This window comes from Rhinichthys klamathensis, unplaced genomic scaffold (genome assembly GCF_029890125.1).
Source record: "Rhinichthys klamathensis goyatoka isolate OS25496 unplaced genomic scaffold, OSU_Roscu_1.1 h1tg000395l_1, whole genome shotgun sequence".
NCBI lineage: Eukaryota > Metazoa > Chordata > Actinopteri > Cypriniformes > Leuciscidae > Rhinichthys > Rhinichthys klamathensis.
Window position 1 is genome coordinate 196,481 of NW_026606897.1, and position 25,830 is coordinate 222,310.

Below are 25,830 nucleotides of genomic sequence, written 5' to 3' on the forward strand. Positions count from 1 at the left end.
CTTGGTTGCACTTTTTTATCTCTGTTTCAGCAGCCTTTATGCTGCTCTAAAGGTGTTGCTGTTGTTTTTGTGATACAGCTAAAGGTGGATGAGACGGTGATTGATGTGGAACTGAAGGGATTGATTCCTGACACAGAGTACACCGTTACGGTCTATGCCATGTTCGGAGAGGAGGCCAGTGATCCCACCACTGTTCAGGAGACCACCAGTGAGTGTCCAGGCCAATCTGTTTTGAAATTAAAATGTAAACACGCAGGGCCCTATCATACACCCGGCGCGACACAAGTGTTTTTTGCTAGTTTCAGCCCGACACAGTTATAATTTTCACATCCTGTGCCACGTTGTTTAAATAGCAAATGCATTTGCGCCCACTTGTGGGCCCATGGCCGCGCTGGTCTGAAAACGAGGTGTGTTCAGGCGCATTGATGGCACGTTTCTATTTTGAGCAACTGAAATAGACTGCGCCGTTGACCAACTGAAACCTGGTCTAAAGTCAATGGCGCTTTTTGTTATTTACAGTGATGGGAATAACGGCGTTATAAATAACGCCGTTACTAACGGCATTACTTTTTCTAGTAACGAGTAATCTAATTGATTACTCTTCTCATCTTAATAACGCCGTTCCCGTTACTGCCAAAAAATGCGGCGCGTTACTATAACTGAGGAAGCTGGTTTTTTTTTTTTCATCAGACCAACTAGATCTCTGAGCGAGAGGCAAATACTTTTTTTTACTGTTCTTCCTTGGTTAGTGGGCAGAGCACGAGACAAGCGCATAAATGCTGACGACTGAGGTAGAGTAAAATGTCATTGTAAGCCAATCAGAGGTAGAGTTTGGCGGGTGTTCGAAAGCACGCATAGTAGTAGGCATTCGGCACTTTTGACTCAGCTCACTGAACAGAGCCGGCTCTTTTGGCTCACAAACGGCTCTTTAAATGACTTTGACTATAATATTTAACATTTTTTTTACATAATTATTTAATTTCTATAGGCTAAATTTGTAAAAATAGAGTCGGCTCTTCAGATATGCGAGCCAGCTCCCGACGTTCACCTAAAAGAGCCGGCTCTTAGAGTCGCCTCATTCGCGAATCGCGAACGACCCATCAAAAGCTCATTCGCGAACGAGTCGATCCATCATCACTAACGGCTAACACTCATGAATTGCGAACGACCCATCATAACGCATAGTCGGACAGGACAGTACACACAATGAACAACACAAGCAAACCAGTCAGTCAACGAGAGACAGGTATGGCGACGAGCTTAACAAGCTTAATTTAATTTTGCCCAGTTGTGGCCTGTTGAGGGGCAATAAATATCAAAAGTTCCAAAACATCTATTGTGTTATTTGCATTGATCCACTATATAAACATAAACATAATATCTACATGGCATTTGATTGGAGGCTAGTCTCACTTTGTCCCACAGCAACATTTTTTTTTTTTTTTGATGTGTGTACAATGTTTCATTTTTCTGTTAATAATGTATTGTATTAAGTGTCCATTTCATTATAATATTCAGATTTATCATAAATAATTGAACATGTATTGTAAGTTCCGTTAAAGAGGGGTAGAGGTGGGGTCACATTTGAGCATTTAAAATTTAATTTTACTTGAAAGTAACGCAATAGTTACTTTCTTAAGTAACTAGTTACTTTTAAAATTTGTAACTGAGTAACTAATTTAGTTACTTTTTGGAAGTAGTAACTAGTAACTGTAACTAATTACTTTTTAAAAGTAACTTGCCCAACACTGGTTATTTAAAGGGGCATTAGTAATATGAGCCTATAGGCGGGTGCACAACGCACGTACACTTTGCGTATTACACCCACTGGGACACGCAGCAGCACACAAACATGCCAAATATTAAAAAATAAAAGGACTACAATGTAAAACATTATTATTGTGTACATAAATATATGGTGGAATCCGGCTTGTCCCGTAGATGCTTGCGTGCTTCAACCTCGTGCACGAGCAGATCCGTTTGCTCTCTTTTTCAAACTTTTTCAAAATCCCATTGCAGAATAATTATTAGCAGAAAAAATATCTTGAATATTCAGCGTTTGACCGTTAATCCATATCTTCCTGCAGTGTCCCTGAGACCTCCACGTAACCTGCGGGTCACTGAAGTTGACCACAGCTCTGTCCGACTCAACTGGGACGCAGTGTCCAGTAAAGTAAAGGGCTACCGTGTCATTTATATCAAGACAGATGGTGTGCAGACCAATGAGGTGATCACTGTAGCTGGACCCACAATACATGACAAGCATTTGTTTCTCTGTTAAACAAACAAGCACTTGTTCACTCTTAAACCCAGTCAACTATATGCACTATATAGAATGATTAAATATGAGTAAAATGTAATATATTTATAAAGAATAAATACGTTTAAAATAATATTTAAATTCTATATATATATACATAAAGTATATATACAGTTGTATATTATTATTTTTTGAATACATGATTAATCACTATAATAATGTACTCACTCATTCCATCATTTTATGAAGAGAGATGCATTATGTATTATTTTTCTTCTCGTCAGGTGGAGTTGGGTCCCGTCACCAATGTGTACCTGAAGAACTTGTCACCCTTAACAGAGTACACCGTTGCTGTTTTTGCTCTCTATGACGGCGGCCAATCCGAGGCACTCAGTGGTGGATTCACTACAAGTGAGACTGTTTGATCCCTGCCAGTGAACTGCTTAAAAATGTTTAAATGGGTGAATTCAGCTATTCTGTTTTGTCAGTTGCATTAAGGATGCCAGCATATCCTGGGCTGTGGGTGTGGATTTATGTAAATTATTTCCCCAAGCTAAGAAGAGACAGGGCCCATTGGTATTCATTATCACGAGCACGGGCAAGAACAAATCTCGTCTACTCGCATCAATGCTGATTTAACATGTACATGTATGTGCATATTTTTTCTGTATTTTCCTCCTCCAACAGAATGTACAATTTTCACTGCACACATAGTCTGCAATTTACTCCCGCTGGAAAGCCGGAATGGATGCTTTCTCTGTCCTGGAAAAGCATCACTTTCGAGGCAGCCTGTTGCATTCAGTAATCATTGATTGGCTGCTGGAATCTATAATAGATCTGGGCCTTCATTTCCTGAGTTTCATTGTTCTCTGGGTGTCCTGACTTTGTCGTTGTAGTTATCAGGTTACGTGGTGAAATTTCTAGGGAATTTATTTGAATGTAAAAGTGATTGTTAGGGTAAATGCTGTTCGCTCTGTGGAGATGAGAATGATCAGGAATTCATTCACTGAATCAAAATTAAATTGGTTAAAAGATTCGTTCACACAAAAAGGAAAACTATGTCATCATTTACTCACCTTCGTGTCGTTCCAAAGCCTCATGACTCTTATCTGTGGAACAAAAAAGGAGAAATGATCAAAGAAACATACCATATTTAATGCAAATGGAGTAATACAAATATATCTAATTCAGTATATGCAGTATTCTCTGAAAACAGCTTTACTGTCTTAAACAATTTGGTTTCAAGTAAATCTATCTTGTTTTAAGGATGTTTACATATTTTAGACAAAATACTGATTAATCATTATTATTATTATTTAATAACTGATTGTAGTTCAGGAATCAAAGGATGTTGGATTGCTTACCCGTGCTTGATTCTATCTCAATCAGAGCTTGTGCCAGCCCCTTTTAGCCTGATGACATCAGAGGTCACCTCCGAGAGTTTCCGGGTGAGCTGGTCGCATCCTGCCAGGGATGTGGTGCTCTATAAGTTGGCCTGGTCACCCACTGGAGGAGGATATGAGAGAGAGGTCAGTCATTTACAAGTATAATGATTACTTTGACATTTTCTAATATAATATAATGTAATGTAATACCGGTATAATATAATATAATTAGTGCTGCCAACAACATAAAAATTATATTTTAAATATTTGTTTAATGGCATCTTTTATGAAAGAAGGCCAGTATCACTGATACTGATCTCTCTATGAAATAGATTTTTTTTCTCTCATTTTTAGCCATTAATTATAGACATTCAGCATTACAGTATAATTGAAAGCTATAATTATTTAACATTTATTAGACTGTAAATAATAAACCAATTTTTTATTTAAGTGAACTTAAAACAGTCTTCACATAAACCCATTATAATAAATGTCACATTTACCTGTCTTTTAATATATCAGGTCTCAATTGTTCTTTTGGCCCAGTGAGATCAGTTCAGATTTTTACTTGTCCTATCAAAATGCACAAAAAGTGATTGTTTTCATTGTTTTTGACCCATGTAACCACTGCTTTAAGATTTTTAGGTAGGTCTAACAGGTAGGAAATATTAAGAAATTGAAAAAAGTTATCAAACATTTCACAGTCTTCACTGTATAAATATAAATTAAATATAGATTATTCCTTCTTAAAGCTACAAACGTTATTTAGTCAAGAGCAGTGCTTGATTTTCTGTCTTTTGTTGTTTGACTAACATTAAGGACAGACAGCAGCTGGTTTAATAGGGTGCTGTCACTTTAAGACCTGACACGCATTCCATTTTCTCACATCTCTTTGTTCATTTAAGCGTTTAAACTGAAAAAAGTAATCATGTGCGTTAACTCGTTAATTTTGACAGCACTAAATATAGTATAATTAATAATATAATATAATATATAACCCTCAAAAATAAATACATTCGTTAGTCACTGGCAAAACATCTACTAAAATATAATTAAATATTTTTGATGTTGCTTTTTTTCAAAACCTTTTTTTTTTGTCTGCCAGTGGAGAACGAGTGGCTTTTTGGCAGTAGAATGGTGCAGTCATGCTATGTACCAAACCCTGAACTCTTGGATCATTCTCTTGTTTCTGTTGGAGTTTTCAACATTTCTCTGTTGTAACTCGCTCGTTTTTCGTTTGTTTTGTTTTTTAAACGTCCATTGCCATATGTTAGTTTCAACAAACTATATATGTTGAAAAAGAGAAAGTGAAAAATGATTTTTATGAGGTCCTTGAAAATGATTTATGAGTCAATCAATACTTTCTCGTAACCTAAAGCCCGCGGCCAACTGTTACTCTCTATTAGAAATGACCACCACCAAAACAACCACCAGCATACTGAACATGTCCCGTCACTGCTCTCCTGGCCACGCATGACCACAGACACAAGTGTGTGCAAGTGTGTGTGATGGAGAAAGTTTTTATTACTGGCCAGGAGTCAGTGCAGCTGTTTTTTATAGATAGCACCCCAGGTCGATATATTTACCAAGAGCCACCAGAGCAGAAAATAATAACATGCTGTGAGGCAAACTGGAATGTGGCTGGAGCTTCATGTCCCAGAGCAGAGGAGTCAGCCCAGAAACACATATTCACTCACATGGGTTTACTGGGACAGCCCAGAGCTGACTGAGATCCAAAGCTCTCTTGATAGCAGATGTGCTTTTAAATGCATGTTCTCGTTGTTGGCATAGCATAGCCGAGCAGCCACCAACATTTATATCTGACGAAATGTGTTTACTGATTTCTGTGGCTGCTACTATCGCTTTTGCTGGAAAATGGACTGAAAATACTGTTGACTTATCTTCGCAATGATGTACATAAATTTGAGTTTAAAAAAATAGAATGAAAATATCTTTTTTCCATTAATTATAAATGCATCTAATGCTACAACCATAAGCAGACTTCAGTTCAGACATACAAAATTATTAGAAAGTCCTTTTCTAGTCTATCAAACCTCAATGTCCTCCCAATGATGACTACGTGGGCCTCTTCATGGGAACCGTCACCTTTGGATCTTTTCCTGAAGTAGATGTCTTGCTCCAGAAATGAACTAATGGCCATTTTCTTCATCATCACCCTCAGATTCTAGGAAGTCTGCACTTGTGGGTGAAGATGGTTGTTATAAATCTGTACAATTGACTATTTCTTCTTTGTAGTCAAGTGTGGTTTATATCCCCCCCCCCCCCCCAAATTATCACCAGTGTTACAGCTCTGATTTATAACTGAGTGCTTTTGTGTTTGTGTGTGTATAAAGATGATGCTGAATGGACCTTTGGACTCATATGTGATTCAAGACCTAAGTCCTTTTACAGAGTATAAGGTTTCACTGTCAGCCATCTATAAAGACGAAACGGAGAGCAGCGCTGTGATTGTGCTTGAGAATACATGTAAGAGATCCAGTAATGTTGTTTAACACCAATCAGCTAATTTACATGATCTCATACTGGTTAATTGATGTTTTGTTTTGTCTTGTTTTATTTCGTTTTGTTTTGTTTTGCTTTGCTTTAATTTGTTATGCTTTGTTGTGTTGCTTCGCTTTGCTTGTTGTTTTGCTTTGGTTTTTGTTTGTTTTGCTTTGCCATGCTTTATTGTGCTTTGATTTGTTTTGTGCTCCATTTTGCACTTTTTTTCTGTTTCTTTTGTTTTGTTTATTGCAGTGGACTGGACCACAGAAGTTCCAACCACCATTCCCTCCACTACAGCAAGTAAGAAAAATGCGACTTCATCATTCTGTAATTTTGAACATTGGATGGATGGATAGATAGATACCTTAGAACGTATTGTGACTAAATTGAACTGTATCATCTAGTTGTTCATCTGGGAGTGACTAACCTATGGGTGGACGAGGAGACCCACTTCAGCATGAAAGTGAACTGGGAGGTGCTGGACTCAGACGTGGAGCAGTACCGAGTGACATATGTCAGTGCAGACCGCACAGAAGAGACAGTGAGTAGACATAACCACAGCACAGAAAAATCCATAATGTTAATATGACAACACAAGAGCGAGCTCATTCTTTGTCATCATCTTCTTCCTGTCTCCTCGAACAGTTAAGCTCCTCTCTCTTCTCCATATTAGAGTGCATAAAGCGGGCAACATACACTTGTCTTATTTGTGTCCCAGTGAGGCTGTTATTTCATAAAGCTACCTATATTTCTCTTGTGCTATAAAAAATATAACGGAAAAATGTATTACCTCTGTGCTGTTAGACTCCAGGCTTATCATATTCCTCCGGGTAAGTGAAGTTGAATTGATGCAGCTCTGCTGCAGTGTTGTCTGTTGCAAGGGCACGTCTTGCTCAAAGTGATCTTTTTAAATGCATGTCCCTGTACTGGAAACCCCTCTTGTCTTATTCTGCAGTGATTCCTGCAGTGTATACTCATACATTGATGAATTGCAGGAGTGAATTCAGTGAATATGTTTTTTTTCCATGGTATTTGGCTGACTTTGCCACAGCCTTGGTCTGGCACGGTTTAAATCTTTCATGGCGTAAAGTTACTCTCAGATTCTGTGGTGACTTGTCGCCCCTGACTGTACAGAATATCGACCTCTCTTGGCTTGTAATTGTACTGGAGAATCATGGGGGGTCAAGCTATAAAGGAGATGGATAAAGGAGATGGGACTGGAAAAAAAGAAATTCCATTATCTTTTCAGGTGCCATTTAGGTCACTGAGCAAAATGTGAGAAGTAGAGAGAGAACATCTAAGAGGGATGATAAAGGAGAACACACCTAATTTGAGGGAAAGTTCCAGCAAAGTCTAAAAAGAAAGACCATCTCCTGCATTCAGGTTTCAGCACCACAGACTGGTGGACAGTTCCGCTAATAAGAGTTGTTCTGAAGGACAGTGCACTGAATAACAGGAGAGTGCCTCAACTTGGAGTCCCAGACCTGACTAATCAAAGGAAGTTAAAATTGTACGTGATTTTCAGCATATACTACCGTTTAAAATTTTGGGGTCAGTAAGATTTTTTATTTCTACACTAAACAAAAACTTGGTGCCTTAAATTTTTAAGTACAATTAACTTGACTGTGCAAGTCATTTCAACTTAAATTACATTACACTGACAAACATGTTGTCATGACTTCATGGTCATGTCATTTTTTTTACAGTGTACTTTTAATTAAGCAAAGATGCATTAAATTGATTGAAAAGATTTATATTTCAAATAAATGCTGTTCTTTTGAACTTTATATTAATTTCATGGTTTCCACAATATGTTTATTAAGCAGCACATTTGTTTTCAACATTGATAATAAGAAGAAATGTTTCTTGAGCTCCAAATCAGCATATTAGAGAACGATTTCTGAAGGATCATGTGACACTGAAGACTGGATTAATTATAAAATAATATATATAATATATATAAAATAATATATAATAAAATAAATTAATCTTTGCCATCACAGGAAAAAAATGCATTTTACAATATTCTCAAATAGAATTAGATTTTTTTAAAATGTAATAATATTTCACATTATTGCTATTTTTACTGTATTTTTGATCAAATAAATGCAGAATTGGTGAGTATACGAAAATCTTACTGACTTTTGAATGGTAGTGTATCTTTTTTAAAAATAAAATGATTCTTTGTGTAAAACTGTATTAATTACTGAGTGCACCGAAACACAAAATGTATGTCACTGCCAAAACTTTTGGCCATGACTGTATATTCAAAAATCCTTTCATTTAATTTTAAACGTAAAACTCATACATTTAAAGTATTGGAAATTTGAAGCCTTAAAATTTGTTGTCCATAGCAACCTCTTAATATTTGCATGGTAAGATTCTCTAAATTACTTCATTTGACTTGTTTGTAGTCTATTCATTGATAGTGCACTCACACAGAGGAAGCCACTCCACATAATGCAACCCAACATTTCATTATCAACAAGCAATGGACTGCCATGATTGTGTGTGTGTGTGTGCGTGTGTGATTAATGGTGTGTCTGTGGTGAATGACTGCAGTGATTGGATGCTGGCTAGAGAGCTGAGTGCTGGCTTTCTTAATTTCCATCCAGCTCCCTAAAGTTCAGTACACACAGATTTCTAATCTTTTGGCTTATACTCAGAATAGCTTTCATCAGAGCTGATCAAACGCACAAATATTTGGATGAAGAAAACTGTTGAAGCCTTTGGAATTGTTTAGCTACCGTTTGGCGTTTTCTTTGCCCTTGACAGTCACTCCTTAAATACACTAGCAGTTCCTCTTCCTCTTATATACCGAGCTGTGAGAAAGTAAGTGCACCCCACGAAAAGTGTACATTTAACCCACCAGTTGAGAAAGTACATTTATCACTACATTGGGCCCTATTTTAACGATCTGAAACGCAAGTGTCAAAGCGCAAAGCGCAAGTAACTTTGTGGGCGGATCCCGGCGCTGTTGCTATTTTCCCGGCGGGATAAATGCCTCTTGCGCCTGGCGCAAATCTAAAAGAGGTTGGTCTGAAGTAGCTTCATTATTCATAGGTGTGGTTTGGGCGTAACGTGGAATAAACCAATCAGAGCGTCATCTCACATTCCCTTTAAGAGCAGGTGCGCATGTTGCATGGCGGATTGCTATTATAACGGCGGATTCACCAGGCGCGCGTCAGGAGCGGTTCACAGCCGAGGAGACCGACGTTCTTGTCAGGACCGTGAAAGACAGAGAAGTGACGTTGTATTGCGTGTTTTGCGTGCACCTGTAAACTATGGCATAAACCCTCATGCAAACACCCTCAGACGGCACTGTTTATTGACTGTCTGAAGTAGAATGCATGCAGAAATAACAAGAAATTCAACGTTCAAATCAGACTTATCTATCTATCTATCTATCTATCTATCTATCTATCTATCTATCTATCTATCTATCTATCTATCTATCTATCTATCTATCCATCTATCTATCTATCGTGGGTGGGTTTCTCCCATCCCCATACAAATCAGCGTCGGTTAAACAGGCGTGGGAGGAAAAAAAACTAAATTTTCATGGACACCACAATGATTTCCCTCATGTGTTAATATTTTTCCTTGTTCCCTATCGGTCAGTCACTACAACGTAGGTCAGACTGACCAATAGGAATCTCGCTAGAGAGGCCAATCTACTTCGAGTGAAACTAAAACAAGCCAATGCACATTGGCATGCAATCATTTGCATCAGCTGCGCGTCCTCGTCAGCGCGGGTATTTAACAGCAGCTGTTATGATTGCACGCTAGCTTTTTGCTTCGGAGCCAAACGCTTCATGTTAAACCTACAGAGTGTTACTAAGCGAGCCTCTTCTTTGGACCTCTCCTTCCCGGTGCGGGCGTTACAGCACGGCAGCGCGAACAGTCGTCTTTTTCTCTCTCCTGTCTGTGGTATTGAGCAAACCAAAAAGCTGTTGTAACAGCTGGTAAGGTGCGCCGTACGAGCGCTCAAAAGCTGTTTTCACAGCTGGTAAGACAGCGAGAGAGAGAGAGAGAGATCGCGCACAGACAGGTGCACATTCCTGTCTGTGTTCGCAGTGACTGTTCCCCTGCGTGTTTCAGCACCAGTGAGAGCAGTCCCTAAAAGAGCTTACACAAATAGAGAGCGTCTTTTAAAAAGAAAAAGATGACTTTCTATTTGTGTGTTTCTGGATGCGGTCGTTACCTGGGCTCACAGGATGGTCACAAACGCTGCCTCGTGTGTCTGGGCATTGAACACGCTGAGGCAGCGTTTGTGGATGAGTCATGTACCCATTGTGGGAAGATGACCATCGCGGAGCTACGGTCGAGACTCCTGTTCCTGCAAAGGGGCGGAGTCCCCGTGCCTCTGCCTCGTTCCAATCCTCCTCAGAGGGTTGCTTCGGGCGGGGGCGCGGGTGACCTGAGGATCACGGTGAGCGCGTCTCCTTCGGGGAACCAACCCCCTAGGAGCCCTCACCCCTCTCATGCTCCGCAGCCAGTTGAGCTTCCATTGGAGAAAGCTGGACCATCCTCGAGGTGTGTACCGGTTGTCTCCTTTGGGGCTCCCAGTGACCAGATGTCGATCGCTGCATCGGAGGGTGGGTCAGACTTCTCTGCGGACGACGACTCGGCACCGCTGCCTCCTTCGGGGGTGCCAGCGGTGCCTGAGACGGACCCGGAGATGATGGCCATGCTCTCCCGGGCCGCCAACGGGGTCGGGCTCGTGTGGAATCCTCCACCGTGTCCCGAACCCTCGAGGTTGGATGATTGGTATCTCGGGGTGGCGCGCGCTGGTTCTCAGCAACCCACCCCAGTGCCTTTCTTCCCGGAAGTGCATGAGGAGCTTACGGGAACGTGGACGGCACCTTTTACTGCCAGAAACCGTTCCGGTGGCTCCTCCTCCCTCACCACCCTTGATGGCGGGGCAGCTAAGGGATACACGCGCATCCCGCCAGTGGAACGGGCCGTTGCTATGCAACTGTGCCCTAACTCCACTTGGCGTGGAGAACCGTGTCTCCCTTCCCGGGCCTGTAAGTACTCGTCGGATTTAACCGGCAAGGCTTACAAGGCCTGTGGGGAAGCTGCCTCTGCCATGCACGCCATGGCGTTGCTGCAGGTCCATCAGGCCAAGGCACTGAAGGACCTGCACGAGGGTGGTCATGATCCCCAAGTTCTTCAGGAACTTCGCATCGCGACGGACCTCGCGCTTCGTGCGACGAAGGTGACCGCGCGGTCGGTGGGTCGTGCGATGTCCACCATGGTGGTCCAGGAACGCCATCTCTGGCTGTGTCTGGCTGACATGAGGGAGTCTGACAAACTCCGGTTTCTCAACTCCCCTGTGTCCCAGACCGGCCTCTTCGGCGACGCGGTCGAGAACTTCGCCCAGCAGTTCTCGGCTGTACAAAAGCAGACGGAGGCCATCAAACACATCCTGCCGCGGCGGCCAGCTGCTGCCTCCACCCCGCCGCCCGCGGCACCTCAGTCTGCTCGTCGCCGAGGGCGTCCGCCTGCGTCTGCCCCTGCTCCCGTGCCACAGCAGCAGCCTCCACCTAAGCGGCGCCGTGGAGCCAGTCGCAGGCAGGGCGCCCCGCCCGTCCAGGCCCCCGCCAAGAGGGGCGGCAAAGCCAGGGGTAAGCGGCCCTAGGACGGGCGACCCGGAGATGGAAGGGACTGCTCTCCAGGAGACGATGACTGCATCGCTCCCTCCCCCGGAAGAGGGCCGGGTGGAAAATCCTGTGTTTCGTTTTGTTTGTGTTCCGCCGCTGGCCTCAAAACCAGCGGTACCCAAATTTTCAATAAAAGAGCAGTTTCTACCATCTCTGGGTCCGAAGAGGACCCGGAGAGCAGTGGGAGGACAGAATCCTCACCACTCTCATCCGCCTCCTCTGTCGCCAGTGAGCAGCAGTGTGCAGTTCGAGAACGCCACCGAGCCGCCTCCTGCACCTCCTGCCCCGTGGAACCAGGTAAGTGCTGCACAGCACACACAGACCCTGCTACGGGCCGCCTCCCAGAGAGAGCCTCCCGAGCCACGTCCCTGTGTTCCACCTCGCTGCCCCACTCCGGGTACGCCTACAGTCCCTTTGGTCCCGCTTGCACGGTCTCTGAGAGCCTGGTTAGCGCTCCCCAGTCCGTCTCGCTGGCTCATTCGGACCATCAGGCTCGGCTATGCGATTCAGTTCGCCCGGCGTCCCCCCAAGTTTCGGGCCATCCACTCCACTACAGTGAGAGCAGCCGATGCCCATGTCTTGCGTGCGGAGATCGCAGTCCTACTGGCGAAGGACGCGATAGAGCCGGTCCCTCCAGCCGATATGAGGTCAGGGCACTACAGTCCCTACTTCATTGTACCCAAGAAAGGTGGTGGGTTACGACCGATCTTGGATCTGCGAGTTTTGAATCGGAGCCTCCACAAGCTACCGTTCAAAATGCTCACGCAGAGACGCATTTTCGGATGCATCCGTCCCCAAGATTGGTTTGCAGCGATCGACCTGAAGGACGCGTACTTTCATGTCTCGATTCTTCCTCGACACAGGCCGTTTCTGCGCTTTGCGTTCGAGGGTCGAGCATATCAGTACAAGGTCCTGCCCTTCGGGCTGTCCCTGTCTCCCCGTGTCTTCACGAAAGTCACGGAGGGGGCCCTTGTTCCCATGAGAGAACAGGGCGTTCGCCTCCTCAACTATCTCGACGACTGGCTTATACTAGCACACTCTCGAGATCAGTTATGCGAACACAGGGACCTCGTGCTCACGCACCTCAGCCAGTTGGGCCTTCAGGTCAACTGGGAAAAGAGCAAACTCGCCCCTGTGCAGAGGATCTCTTTTCTCGGTATGGAGTTGGATTCGGTCGCACAGACAGCGCGCCTCACAGAGCAGCGCGCTCAGTCGGTGCTGAACTGCTTGAACACGTTCAAAGGCAGGACAGCGGTCCCACTGAAATTTTTTCAGAGGCTCCTGGGGCATATGGCAGCGGCAGCAGCGGTAACTCCGCTCGGCTTGCTTCATATGAGACCGCTTCAGCACTGGCTTCACGGCCGAGTCCCGAGATGGGCGTGGCATCATGGCACTCACCGGGTGGCAATCACACCGGCCTGCCGCCAGACCTTCAGCCCGTGGTCAGACCTCTCGTTCCTTCGGGCAGGAGTCCCCTTGGAACAGGTCTCCAGGCATGCTGTGGTTTTCACAGATGCCTCTGCCACCGGCTGGGGTGCCACGTACAACGGGCATGCAGTGTCAGGGGTGTGGACGGCTCCCCAACTGCATTGGCACATCAATTGCCTCGAGTTGCTAGCAGTACATCTCGCTCTGAGCCGCCTGAAAAGGCCGCTACGGGGCAGGGACGTGCTGGTCCGTACGGACAACACTGCGACCGTGGCGTACATCAACCGACAAGGTGGTCTACGCTCCCGTCGCATGTCGCAACTCGCCCGCCATCTCCTCCTCTGGAGTCAGAAGCGTCTGAGGTCGCTTCGAGCCATGTATGTCCCTGGCGTGCTCAACCGTGTGGCCGACGAGCTATCACGAGCTGTGCTTCCGGGAGAATGGCGACTCCACCCCCAGGTGGTTCAGCTGATCTGGAGAGAGTTCGGAGAGGCTCAGGTAGACCTGTTTGCCTCTTCAGAGACCTCCCACTGCCAGCTGTTTTACTCCCTGACCGAGGGAACACTCGGCACGGACGCACTGGCACACAGCTGGCCCCGGGGCCTCCGCAAATATGCGTTTCCCCCAGTGAGCCTACTTGCACAGACACTGTGCAAAGTCAGGGAGGACGAGGAGCAGGTCCTTCTGGTGGCTCCCTATTGGCCCACCTGGACTTGGTTCCCAGAACTCATGCTCCTTGGGACAGTCCCTCCCTGGCCCATTCCTCTGAGGAAGGATCTTCTGACTCAGAGACGGGGCACCCTATGGCACCCGCGTCCAGACCTCTGGAAACTCCATGTCTGGTCCCTGGACGGGACGCGGAGGTTCTAGGTGACTTACCCCCTGAGGTACTTAACACCATCACTTCAGCACGGGCGCCGTCCACGAGACGTGTTTACGCCCTGAAGTGGAACCTGTTCGTCGAGTGGTGTTCTTCTCGCCGAGAAGACCCCCGGAGATGTTCGATAGGGTCTGTGCTTTCCTTCTTGCAGCAAGGGTTGGAGCGAAGGCTGTCTCCCTCCACCCTCAAAGTACATGCTGCAGCTATTTCAGCTTATCACGACCACGTAGATGGCAAAACAGTGGGGAAGCACGACCTGGTCGTCAGGTTTCTTAGGGGGGCGAGACGATTAAATCCTCCTCGACCCCCCTCCATACTCTCTTGGGATCTTCCCCTGGTGCTTCGAGCACTTCAGGATGTTCCCTTTGAGCCTCTGCAGTCAGTAGACTTAAAGCTTCTTTCCATGAAGACTTTGCTACTGGTTGCACTGGCCTCTGTCAAGAGGGTAGGAGACCTGCACGCATTTTCGGTCGACGAATCGTGCCTAGAGTTCGGGCCGGGTGACAACCATGTGGTATTAAGACCCCGGCCTGGCTATGTGCCCAAGGTTCCTACCACTCCCTTCAAAAACCAGGTAGTGAACCTGCAAGCGCTGCCTTTGGAGGAGGCAGACCCAGCCCTGGCTTTGCTCTGTCCCGTTCGCGCTCTGCGTATGTACGTGGACAGAACTCAAAGCATCAGGACCTCAGACCAGCTCTTTGTCTGTTATGGAGGCCAGCAGAGGGGAAAGGCTGTCTCCAAGCAGAGGATGGCCCACTGGATAGTGGATGCCATCGCCTTGGCTTACCAAGCTCAAGGCGTGCCCTGCCCGCTCAGGTTGCATGCACACTCCACGAGAGGCGTTGCATCCTCCTGGGTGCTGGCACGTGGCTCCTCGCTAACAGATATCTGTAGAGCTGCGGGCTGGGCGACACCTAACACGTTCGCTAGATATTATAGCCTACGTGTAGAGCCGGTCTCCTCCCGTGTTCTCACCCTAAACGGGTAGAAGCACCGAGAGGCCCGGCTCTGTCGGCTTGCTGCACCCTACTGTGCACCCTTATTGCTCCAGAGTGAAAAACCTGTTGAGTCCTCCAAAAACCCCTCGGCCCGGACATGGCGGAGCGTCCAGGTGCCAGGCCTTTATCCGCTGAATCCTTGAGAACCGGATCTGGGCTGGGTTCCATATGTGTGACCCTACGGGGATCCCATATGTGTATATTTTCCACGGCTGCTCCTAACGGAAGCCCGTGTCTTTCCCTTGGGCTAAGTCACCCACTATCTCATATGTAGTACAGCCTTCGGGCTAGTCCATATGTATTCCCCACATAACTCCTTGAAGTAAGTGGCTTCCGCAGCGTCCTCCTTCCTAACTGAAGGGCACGCTTTCCCAGTGTTATCCAATAATCTCACTGTATGGGTTATTACGGAACAACAGTGACAGATACACTCTGTGTGTAGCCTCCTCCTATCGTCCTTCTAGGCAAGAAGGTGTAGAGGCTTGCATGGGGCGCTGGATGGGGTGCAGCAGCTGTGGCGCTTTGGTAGGGATTCCTATTGGTCAGTCTGACCTACGTTGTAGTGACTGACCGATAGGGAACGTCTCGGTTACATATGGTAACCCTCGTTCCCTGAGGGAGGGAACGGAGACGTAGGTCCCGTCGCCACATCTGCTGCCGCCCGCTGGGGCGGCCAGCTTTTTCAGGTTTGGCTCCTCAGCAAAAAACTAGCGTGCAATCATAACAGCTGCTGTTAAATACCCGCGCTGACGAGGACGCGCAGCTGATGCAAATGATTGCATGCCAATGTGCATTGGCTTGTTTTAGTTTCACTCGAAGTAGATTGGCCTCTCTAGCGAGATTCCTATTGGTCAGTCTGACCTACGTCTCCGTTCCCTCCCTCAGGGAACGAGGGTTACCATATGTAACCGAGACGTTATAATGTATGATTTGCAAAAATAAAAACTGCTGCATCTGTGTTGATGAGATAATCAAAGTGTATGCGCGTTGTGCACCCGCTACATTATGGCCAAGCATGCGCGCTTAAAATAGCATAATGAACAACGCGCAACGCGCCACTGACTTTAGACTAGGTTTTTTCTGGTCAGTGGCGCAATTGTTTTATAGAACAGCAAAATAACATGAGGGAAAGTTTGCGCCGGAACACGCCTCCTCTTTGCGCTGAACCGCCCCGGGGAGCGCAAGTGTATTTCTTAGTTAACCGACGTGCGTCTGTGGAGGGAAAAGTCCGCTTTGCGCGGGTGCAAAATAGGAATGATACATGCGTCAGTGTACAAAGTCATTTGCGCCGAGTGCAAGATAGAGCCCTATATGTCAAGTGTTTAATATTACAACCAGGTGCCTGAGCACCTCGGAAGAAAAGTTGTCTTTTAAAAAAAAGTCTGAAAAATGGATTTAAAGCCATTTAAACAAGACTGTAAAAAAGACTGTACAAATCTAGTCTACATGGGTCAGAAAGGAAGAAGCCTCTGCTCACCAATTTTTTTTTTTAAGTTTGCCATTCAACACCTACGTGAAAAAGGACTTCTGGACAAATGAGTCAAAGGAAAGATTTGAGCATTTGAGAGTGAGAAACTCATTCCCACAAGCACAGTAGTGGGAGTGTTGTGATTCGAGGGTATTTTGCAGCTTTGGGGCTGGAAATAATGTCATAACATCAACTATGAATCCCATTATACCAAATAGTGCTTAAAGTCAACTGTAAAAAAAAAAGCCAAAACCAAACTGTAGATGGACCTTTCTGCATGATCGTGTCCAAAATCCAGAATGCAATACTACAAAATAGCTGTACGATCAATGAAAGAGACTGATGGACAATAATAAGAAACATCTACAAGAAATTATAACTGCCAAAGATATATTGAATTAGATATTTATAGATAGATATTTATACTACAGTTCAAAAGTTTGGGGTCAGTAATATTTTTTTTAATGTTTTTGAAAGAAGTCTCTTATGCTCACCATTAGTTGATAAAAATACAGTAACACTGTAATATTATGAAATAGTATTACAATTTAGAATAATTGTTTTATTTCTTAAAAATATTTTAAAATGTAATTTATTTATGTGTTGGTAAAGCAACAAAAAAAAATTGCAGCCATTACTCCAGTCTTCAGTGTCACATGTTCCTTCAGAAAAGTTGTTCTAGTCAAACTCAATTAGTTTAATTCAATCTTGCTGAAAGAAAGTATTTCTTTCAAAAAAATTTAATACAAATCTGACCCCAAACTTTTGAACATTAGTGTATGTTGGATAAAAGACTTCAAAGTAAACATTGGTGTAATTGGTTAAATTGATACCGTCCATACTTTTGATAATGTCAAAAGTTCCAGTATCGATATGCCCATATATATTGATAAAAAGACTAAACTCTCTGAGGTGTACTTACTTTTACAACACTGTATATACACACATTTGTTTTTATACTGTATGATGATGGGGCATCCCACTGAATTCTGTTGTTTATAAATGAAGCTAATAAAAAATGTTATATACTTACCCTAATACTAAACATTCACCATTTCTGCATGATACTTTTGTACATTTTCCTCCATTATGAAGCCATTTTCCACACAGAGACTTCAAGGACATTTGGTCCTACCAGAGACTGCACAATGCATCAACACACACACCATGCTTGTCTGGTATTGAATATTCTGCTCTCCTCCAGGTGTTAGTCTCGGGAAACAAAAGCGTGATCCTGCAACCTCTCCTCTCAGACACAAGGTACACGATCACAGTGACCCCTATTTATGCAGATGAAGAGTCCACTGCACTATCAAAGTCCTCTTCCGGCAAAACATGTGAGTGTGAGCGAACAAATGCCTCTGGAGTTATAGTAAATTAAATACATTATTGCATCTCTCATATGGGCTAATTGCATATTACATTGGCATAATTACATGGCATCGATTTTGAGTTTGAGCTCCTTTTACTTTATTTTAGAAATCATAAAATGAATACTTCAATAACACACAGCCATAATTTCAAATATTAAAAATGTACACAATTCACCCTTGCTAAATGTTTGGCATGTTCTTATGCAGCATTAGAAATATTTAGTGTCTAGTTTATGCATAACGGTCTGTGTTCAATTCCCAGGTTGGAATAAATTATTTTTTCATCCTGTTTTAATAAATCGGGTAAAAATACAAGACTGTGCCAGTTAATGTATTAACAGGAGCGTAATCTCAATGGGTTACATGTTAGTTATAGATTTCAGTGAGTTAATTAATTTGACCTCAAAGCAGAGTGATAGTCTTGCCATTTCCTGAGGCAGATTCACTTCTAATCTAACTAATCACTTGTTAAAAACCCATTTTTTAAGTTCAGTGAACCTCCATGTTATTTTGTTGTTCTCATGGGCTGTATTATGACTCTAAAGTGGGGTCTGAAACCTTTCCTCTCACTTCAATTTGAACTCTTGCTAATTTCCTGTTTGTCTTATAAACCATGTACCTGCTGTTTTTATGCACCATATATGAGCTAGAAATAGATCCTCTTACACCACAGCTCTGAGATAGTTTATCATCACTGCATTTTGAAGTTAGATGGTCAGTCTTGCAGTCTCATGAAACACATTCTTTAGCAGATTGAATAGTATTGATTTGATCCAATAATAAGCATGATGAGTATTATCCATTCCAGCCCTGGTCTTCCCACACTAATGAACTGATCAAACCAGCTCGCTTTACTCTGATGGGATTGATTTTCTACAGCTTTCTCCCAGTCATCTTCTTCAAATTAGAACCCATTCTCTGATTAGAGATGCTAATGTCACCTCATGTTGAACTTGAGATCAGTGTCTGCTAGTTGCCTTGGAAAACCTTTGCACTTGTTTCTGATTGAGTTCGAGGTTGAATTAATTATCAGTGGGGTGATATTCTCTGTGAGGAGTAGTAATTATGCGAAAACAGACTTTTTTATGAGAATGCTGGGAATTCAGGGTTGAACCAATGCATTGATTTATTAATTTTTTCCCTACCATTTAAAAGTTTAGATTTAAAAAATAAAATAAACTAATGCCTTTATTCAGCAAGGATGCATTATATTGATCAAAAATGAAGTTTTCACTGTTACAAATCATTTTAAATAAATGCTGTTCTTTTGAACTTTCTATTCATCAAAGAATCCTAAAATGTGTGTCACGGTTTCCACAAAAATATTACTCCGATTTTAAAATATTTTAAAATAGAAAATAGTTATTTTTTACTATATAAAGTAAATTAATATTTTAATAGTTATTTTCATATTATTTCATTATTTTATTTTTATACATAAACATTTTAATGATATAGTTTTTGTTATTTAACATTTTCAGTGGTAGTTTTTTAATTAATTTAATATATAGTAATTATATATTAATTTAATATAATAAATTAACGTTTTATATATATATATATATATAAACATTTTTATGATACAGTTTGTTGTACCATTTAAATCACATGTGCTACATTAATATGAAGTTCAATTGACATTAACAGTAATTGACTTTAAATGACCACATTGCAAAAGCTAATCATCTTCTGTCTTCTGATTGGTTAGTACCACTTTCTGGTCCTAGTAACCTCAGGGTGTCTGATGAATGGTACAATCGCTTCCGCATCAGCTGGGACGGCCCTCAGTTCCCCACCATGGGTTACAGGGTCATCTACCAGCCTATCTCTGGTATGTATGCGCACACACACACACGCACACACACATATGGATGTCTGCACAATCCCATGTAAAAGTGCTACATAATTCAGTTTTAAATTCCAGACATACAGAAGGTATGAAAATAACTTTAGCAAAAAAGTTTTGAGTCTCTCTAAACATATATAGGATGGTAGGATGAATTATTAGCAGCTTGTTGCGAGCAGTTTGAAAGGGCATTGGTAGGTGGAAAAGATACTGACTCCACATCTGCTGTTCTGAAAATGACCGTTCTTCCATCTGCAGTCTGAGATTTAACTGTAAACAGAAGCTGTAATGTAGCCGCAGCACACAAGAGGGAACAAAAAATACCACTCTTCTCTGTTTTCCACTGAAGTCCAGCCCAATAAACTCCTTTATTCCATTATATTATCTTAAACTCCCATCTGTGGTGGAGAGTAATGGCTTCTCCACCTACATTTAATGCCCTTTCAAACTGTTCCTAACAGCTGCTAATAATTCATCCCACCACTGGTCATTTCTACTGTCCGGAGCTCATTTTCCGTGTGTCTTTGTGTGTGTGTAGTTAAAGGGGAGGGTATGCTTATTCTCGTTTTGCTTCACATTTAGTTTTCCCTTTTTCTTTGTGATGGTTATAGTGTAATGCTATGATTGTAATTTTCTGTCTGTGAGATCCATCCAATCTGGAGGCATCACATCATTGGCGATGTTTAGTTTATGACGGCCAGAAAACATCACTTTAGTTTTGAAGTGTGTTCTTAAAGGGGTCATGAACTGCATTTTTTTTTTTTTACATTTTATAATGAGGTCCATAATGAGGATTTTTACATAAACATACGAATTTAGAAGTAATTTCGAAGCTATTTCCTACGCTGTTTTTGACCCTGTCTTTCGAACACTCCGTTTTGATGGACGTGCCACATTCAAGACTTGGAAGTAAACGCCCACTGCTACGATTGGGTAGTTTTCCATATTCAAATGATTTTCAACGTCCCCGCCATTGCACGTTTGGATTTTTTTTTTAAACTTCCGATGTTGACAAATATCTCGTTACATAGTTGAAACATTTGTCAACAATGTGAAACATTTATGTGAATTACATTTGCTATTTATGCCATATGGTTAATTACATAAGTCTTGGTTGTGGAAAATATAGTTTAAGTACTTGGAGTTACCACAGTTATAATTGACAAAGGATGAATTACAGGATTTTCTGTAAATGGAATTTTGGATGGATGAACTGATCGTTTGTCACACTGTCATACTTATAGACCTTATGTAGCCACGCCCCTTTTCAGCGCTCCGCTCGTTGCCTTTTGTCTTCCGGTCTGTATTTTCACAGCGATCTTGCCTATTTATGAATGAACGGCTCGTTTTAAAAATCTTCCCGGTCTACTGACATTTGTTAAGACATCTGCTTTAAACATTACAATCCTCATGATAACTTTCGTTAACTTTACATTAAGTAAATCCACTTCAAACGCTAATTGCTCCTGGACAGCAATGCCATAGAGATATACAGAGCGACCACAAAAACGGAAGTTCAAAGACACTATTCTAAAGATGCCGGCGCCCTTGTTTCTCTGGTGCATAAGGTCTATAGGCTATTCAAAGTTCATCATTCAGGATTACAGCGAATGACTTAGATCAGAACAATAACAAAAGCAGCATTCTCTACGTGCTTTTTTCCATATCTGATAATCCAACACATTAACCTCATAAATGCCGAAGCAAAGGAAAGAACTATCACAACTATTGAGTTTGACTGTGGCGCTACAGTATACATATGTAGTATAACCCTCCTCACTCAGCCCCTCTCCATTCTAATAACTCGAAGGTGAATGGACCACGTGGGCTGGATGGACACCTCAGTGTGCAGGTCTGGGGAAAAGAAAATGCTCACCAGAGCTGCACACTTAAGACTTCGCAGATATCGTTCATCTAAACGACCTTCCGCAGTCTTGCACTTTGAGACGGACCAGTTTAAACTCAATTTAGTGAGTGTCTGGCTGTGGCACGAGTCATAAGTTTCATCAGCTCATCTTATTCAGCGTTTGCTGCGTCGAGCAGGTGATCGCTGATGAGCAACGTGTCCTTGATTTCCATGGAAGAAACCGCTGAGCGGGCATCCATCGGCAGGCGTTAAGAATTGCGGGCATGGAGGAACACAGTGCTTGAATTGCCTTCTATCCTTTCTTCACAAACTGCCATCTTCACACAGCACTCAAAGAATCGGCTTCCTGAAGACAAATTAACTGATGACGTGCTCTCAGGCGCCCTTTTAAATGCTGCGGTGCAACTTGCGACGTCATCGCACTATCGGCCATTGTATGCTGTGTTTGTACACGTGCATCTGACACTGGGTTCCGCGAGGGAGCGTCCACATAGAAGTCCCCTCAAAAGGGAGCTATTCTTCAAAGTTTCGATTAATTTTGTATTTCACAGAAGAAAGTCAGTCATACAGGAGCAACATTAAAATGACTAAATGCTGAAAGAATTTTATTTTTGGGCAAAATAACCATTTAACGAATGAACTATGCTTGTGTTTTTCATTTACATTTGGAATTCTTAATTATAACAATAGCAAAAATTACTATTGTATAACTGAATTACTTGACTAATATTATAAGTGTACTTCCAGGAAAAAAGGCCAAAAAAGTGTTGTTTTTTTCTGTAAGTTGACTCAGATTGTTTTCATCTCTTGTCTGCACTCTGTGCGCAGTGTCAGGTCCGGCTCTAGAGACGTTTGTAGGGGATGATGTGAACACCCTGCTGATCCTCAATCTGTTGAGTGACACAGAGTACAGCGTTCAGGTCATCGCCTCCTACACCACCGGATCCAGCCAACCCCTCACCGCCAAGGGCAAAACACGTGAGTCTTTATAATCTATCCCAACAGCCCACCATTATTTTGCTGCACCATCACATCAGATTCATAGTAATTTGCCTCCTCCTTACTAAGAAGGTTTTTTTTTCTCTATTATAATATGCAACAACAATAATATGGCTATGTAAGCGGACTAGCGAGGACCATCCCTTTTGTCTGTAAATGAAACCTGAAGGCGATCTTTGATAGGCAGCCAGCTACAAATATATCAACATTCAGACAGACAGCTTCAGTAATGACAGTCCTTTGCATATAAATTTGATATCGCCAGGTACATCACAAAGTAATACCTGTTTTAGCGATTCTCATCAAAAAGCAAACAGATTATGTTTTCTCGAGGAGTGCTGAGGCCATCCATCAGAACACCGTGGTGTCAACATCCCACTATCAGTCACAGTCTTGTTTCAGTCTAGTCAGATAAACAGACAAAATGCTTACAACACCTGCGTCTGCAAATGACAGGCTGCTATCACAGAACAACATTTGTAAGATCATAATATATAAGGCAGGTTATATAAAATATCTTTCATCAGGGTTCATCCTGTTACTTACACAATCAAGGGTGTAAACAGTACTGAGACATTTTATGCAAGTTAAAGTATGAGTGTTAAAGTTTATTTAACTTAACTTAGTTTATTTTATTTAATAAGATTATGCCAAATTAGATTGTCTAATTAAGAATTATTTTTTTATGTTTTTATTTTTCCTATTAAAGTTACATTGAGGCACAAATGTTTCAAAGCAACCAATTGAATCACAATTTTCTCAATATCCTGACTTTAAGAACACACCACATGTTCTAAAATATATTGTGAAATTGTTAAACGTCAAATTCAGCACCATTTTATTGTTTGATTCTTGAATATATATTTATTTGTGTATATGTATATGTGTGAGTATATGTAATACATATTTATATATATATACACACACACACACGCACGCACACACACACACAAATATATATGCAACTGTCAAACTACTATAAAATCGTGCTGAAAGTGAACAAAACACATGAACAAAGAAAAAAGTATATATTATGTAGAAAATCTTGTAATAAATGTTAATCAAGTGGTAGTAGTAGAGGTCAAAATGTTATTTTATTAATTTAACCAAGCAAAGTTGTAGGTGTCAAACTATATAAATTCAAACTAAAAGCTAAATTATAGTATTTTAAATTTTATTTATGTATGTAGCCTGGCAAAATTACAACTGATCAAATAATAGTTATTTGCTGCCAGAGCATTTTAGACAAACAACTTTTTACCTACAATAACCTTGCTTTATTATTATAATTTATATACACTTATCAGAATCTGCTTGACTCAAAAATCTAAATGGACATTTGCCACCTCAGGTTAAATGAGCATAACGCTTCTGCATGTCTGATGTTATGACACCCTGAATTGTGCCATTAAGCACGGACAAAACTTCCAGCTTCTAGCATGAACTATTATTACATTCACACTCCGTGGCTTTCTAAGGAACATCCCATATTATCTCACCCTACATGATGATATCTGTATACCGCCTGCTCTATGGGGTCCATCAATTTTTCATACGTTTTCTGTTTGACCTTTGAATAATTGAATGCACAATAATGGATTTCCTCCTCCTTGTATTAGTACTATCAGCCAGAGGCCCTTTTTGCATGTATATAGTTCATTAAAATAGTTTATATAAGAAGGAAATCTTGTCACATGCATTATTCAAAACCTTAAACAATATGTTTTATGCACAGTCTCCATTTTAATCTGAAATCTCCCAGTCACAAATGCGACTGACATGATGTTCTGTTGTGTAGCTTGAATTTCAATGGGCAGCTTGATTGCATAAGTAGTTCCTTTTTAGGATCTGGCTCTCATATCAAAGCTTAAGGAGGACAATGTTTCACCACATGGATGTTTTCCAGTACAAATTGAATTTGGGTTCGCCACTACTTTTGGCATATAAAATGCGTGGGACTCAGTCTGTGTGACATGGCCACAATTGTGTTTGTGTTCCAAAAAGTACAAGCTCCAAAGATGAGTATTGTTTTGTGCGACTAATGTGGACCATGTGCTGTGGCTTGGGCTTGTGTTTTAAGGGTATGCTGACCAAAAATGTGATAATTCCTAAATAAGCCTATTTTTCTGCTTTCAAATGAGTTTTCTTTCACACAGCACATTCTGTGTGGTTTGCACAAAGAGAAAGAGAAAAATAAAGAAAGACATGCTTAACGTCATTTGTGGCTTTTAAGTGGAGAGTATATTTGTTAAAATACTGTTTAAACCTCTCACTTTCCTCTCAGATGTGTTTTTCTAGCCATTAGTTTTGCCTGAATTGCACTATTTAAAGAGTAGCGCACAGAAATCTGAGTAGATCAGAAATGGGCTGCTGGTTTCAAGAGAAGTTAAGCCTACATCACAAAGGAGCCTGCTGACTACCCTATGGCTCATTAACATTACTGTAATACATGTGCTTCTTTTCATTTTACAACATGAGGCTACATTAGAGAAAAAATGCTCAAGGCTTCCCTCTAAATCTGTAATTTATTGTTGTTATGACAAAGCTGAATTTTCAGCAGCCATTATTGGTAAATGGACTGCATTTATATAGCGCTTTCACAGACCCAATGGCCACCAAAGCACTTTACATTTTGCCTCAAATTCACCCATTCATACACTGACGGCGGTGTCAGCTACAAGGTGCCATCCAGCTCGTCGGGAGCTGGGGTTAGGTGTCTTGCTCATGGACACCTTGACACTTAGTCAGGTGGAACCAGGGATTGAACCACCAGCCTTCCGGTTTGTAGACAACCTACATGAACCACTGAGCCACTGCCACCCCTAAATTATTCCAGTCACTGGAAAATAAACACTCTTATTATCATCAGTGTTGAAAACAGTTGTGCTGCTTAATATTTTTGTGGAAACTGTGATGCACTTTTTCAGAATTCCTGATGAATAGAAAATTCAAAAGAACGTCTTGGTTACTATTGTAATCTCTGTTCCCTGATGGAGAGAACGAGACATTGTGTACTGACAGTAGTGGTTGCACTTGGGAGCCCTAAAGACCTCTGATACTTTGAGAAAAACCAAGTGGAATTTACATGCACCACTCCCCCGAACATATGGGTATAAAAGGAGATGGTGTGCATCCACTCACCCAGGTTTGTGCGA

The 25,830-nt window shown here is 42.2% G+C and overlaps 1 protein-coding gene across 10 annotated transcripts in view; it reads left to right on the forward strand.

Moving 5' to 3' along the window:
- col14a1a (collagen, type XIV, alpha 1a) overlaps positions 1–25,830 on the forward strand; it is a 166,406-nt gene that overhangs the window by 49,344 nt on the left and 91,232 nt on the right. For 9 of the 10 annotated variants that reach the window (XM_056234439.1, XM_056234438.1, XM_056234442.1 and 6 more), the window contains 10 exons: positions 79–208; positions 2,088–2,227; positions 2,545–2,671; positions 3,650–3,789; positions 6,000–6,132; positions 6,403–6,450; positions 6,555–6,691; positions 17,795–17,927; positions 19,672–19,794; positions 22,505–22,654. In XM_056234439.1, the coding sequence (XP_056090414.1) occupies positions 79–208; positions 2,088–2,227; positions 2,545–2,671; positions 3,650–3,789; positions 6,000–6,132; positions 6,403–6,450; positions 6,555–6,691; positions 17,795–17,927; positions 19,672–19,794; positions 22,505–22,654 (1,261 nt within the window). Of the gene's footprint in view, positions 1–78; positions 209–2,087; positions 2,233–2,544; positions 2,672–3,649; positions 3,790–5,999; positions 6,133–6,402; positions 6,451–6,554; positions 6,692–17,794; positions 17,928–19,671; positions 19,795–22,504; positions 22,655–25,830 lie in introns of all 10 variants that reach the window. The other variant, XM_056234440.1, reaches the window with a different exon arrangement.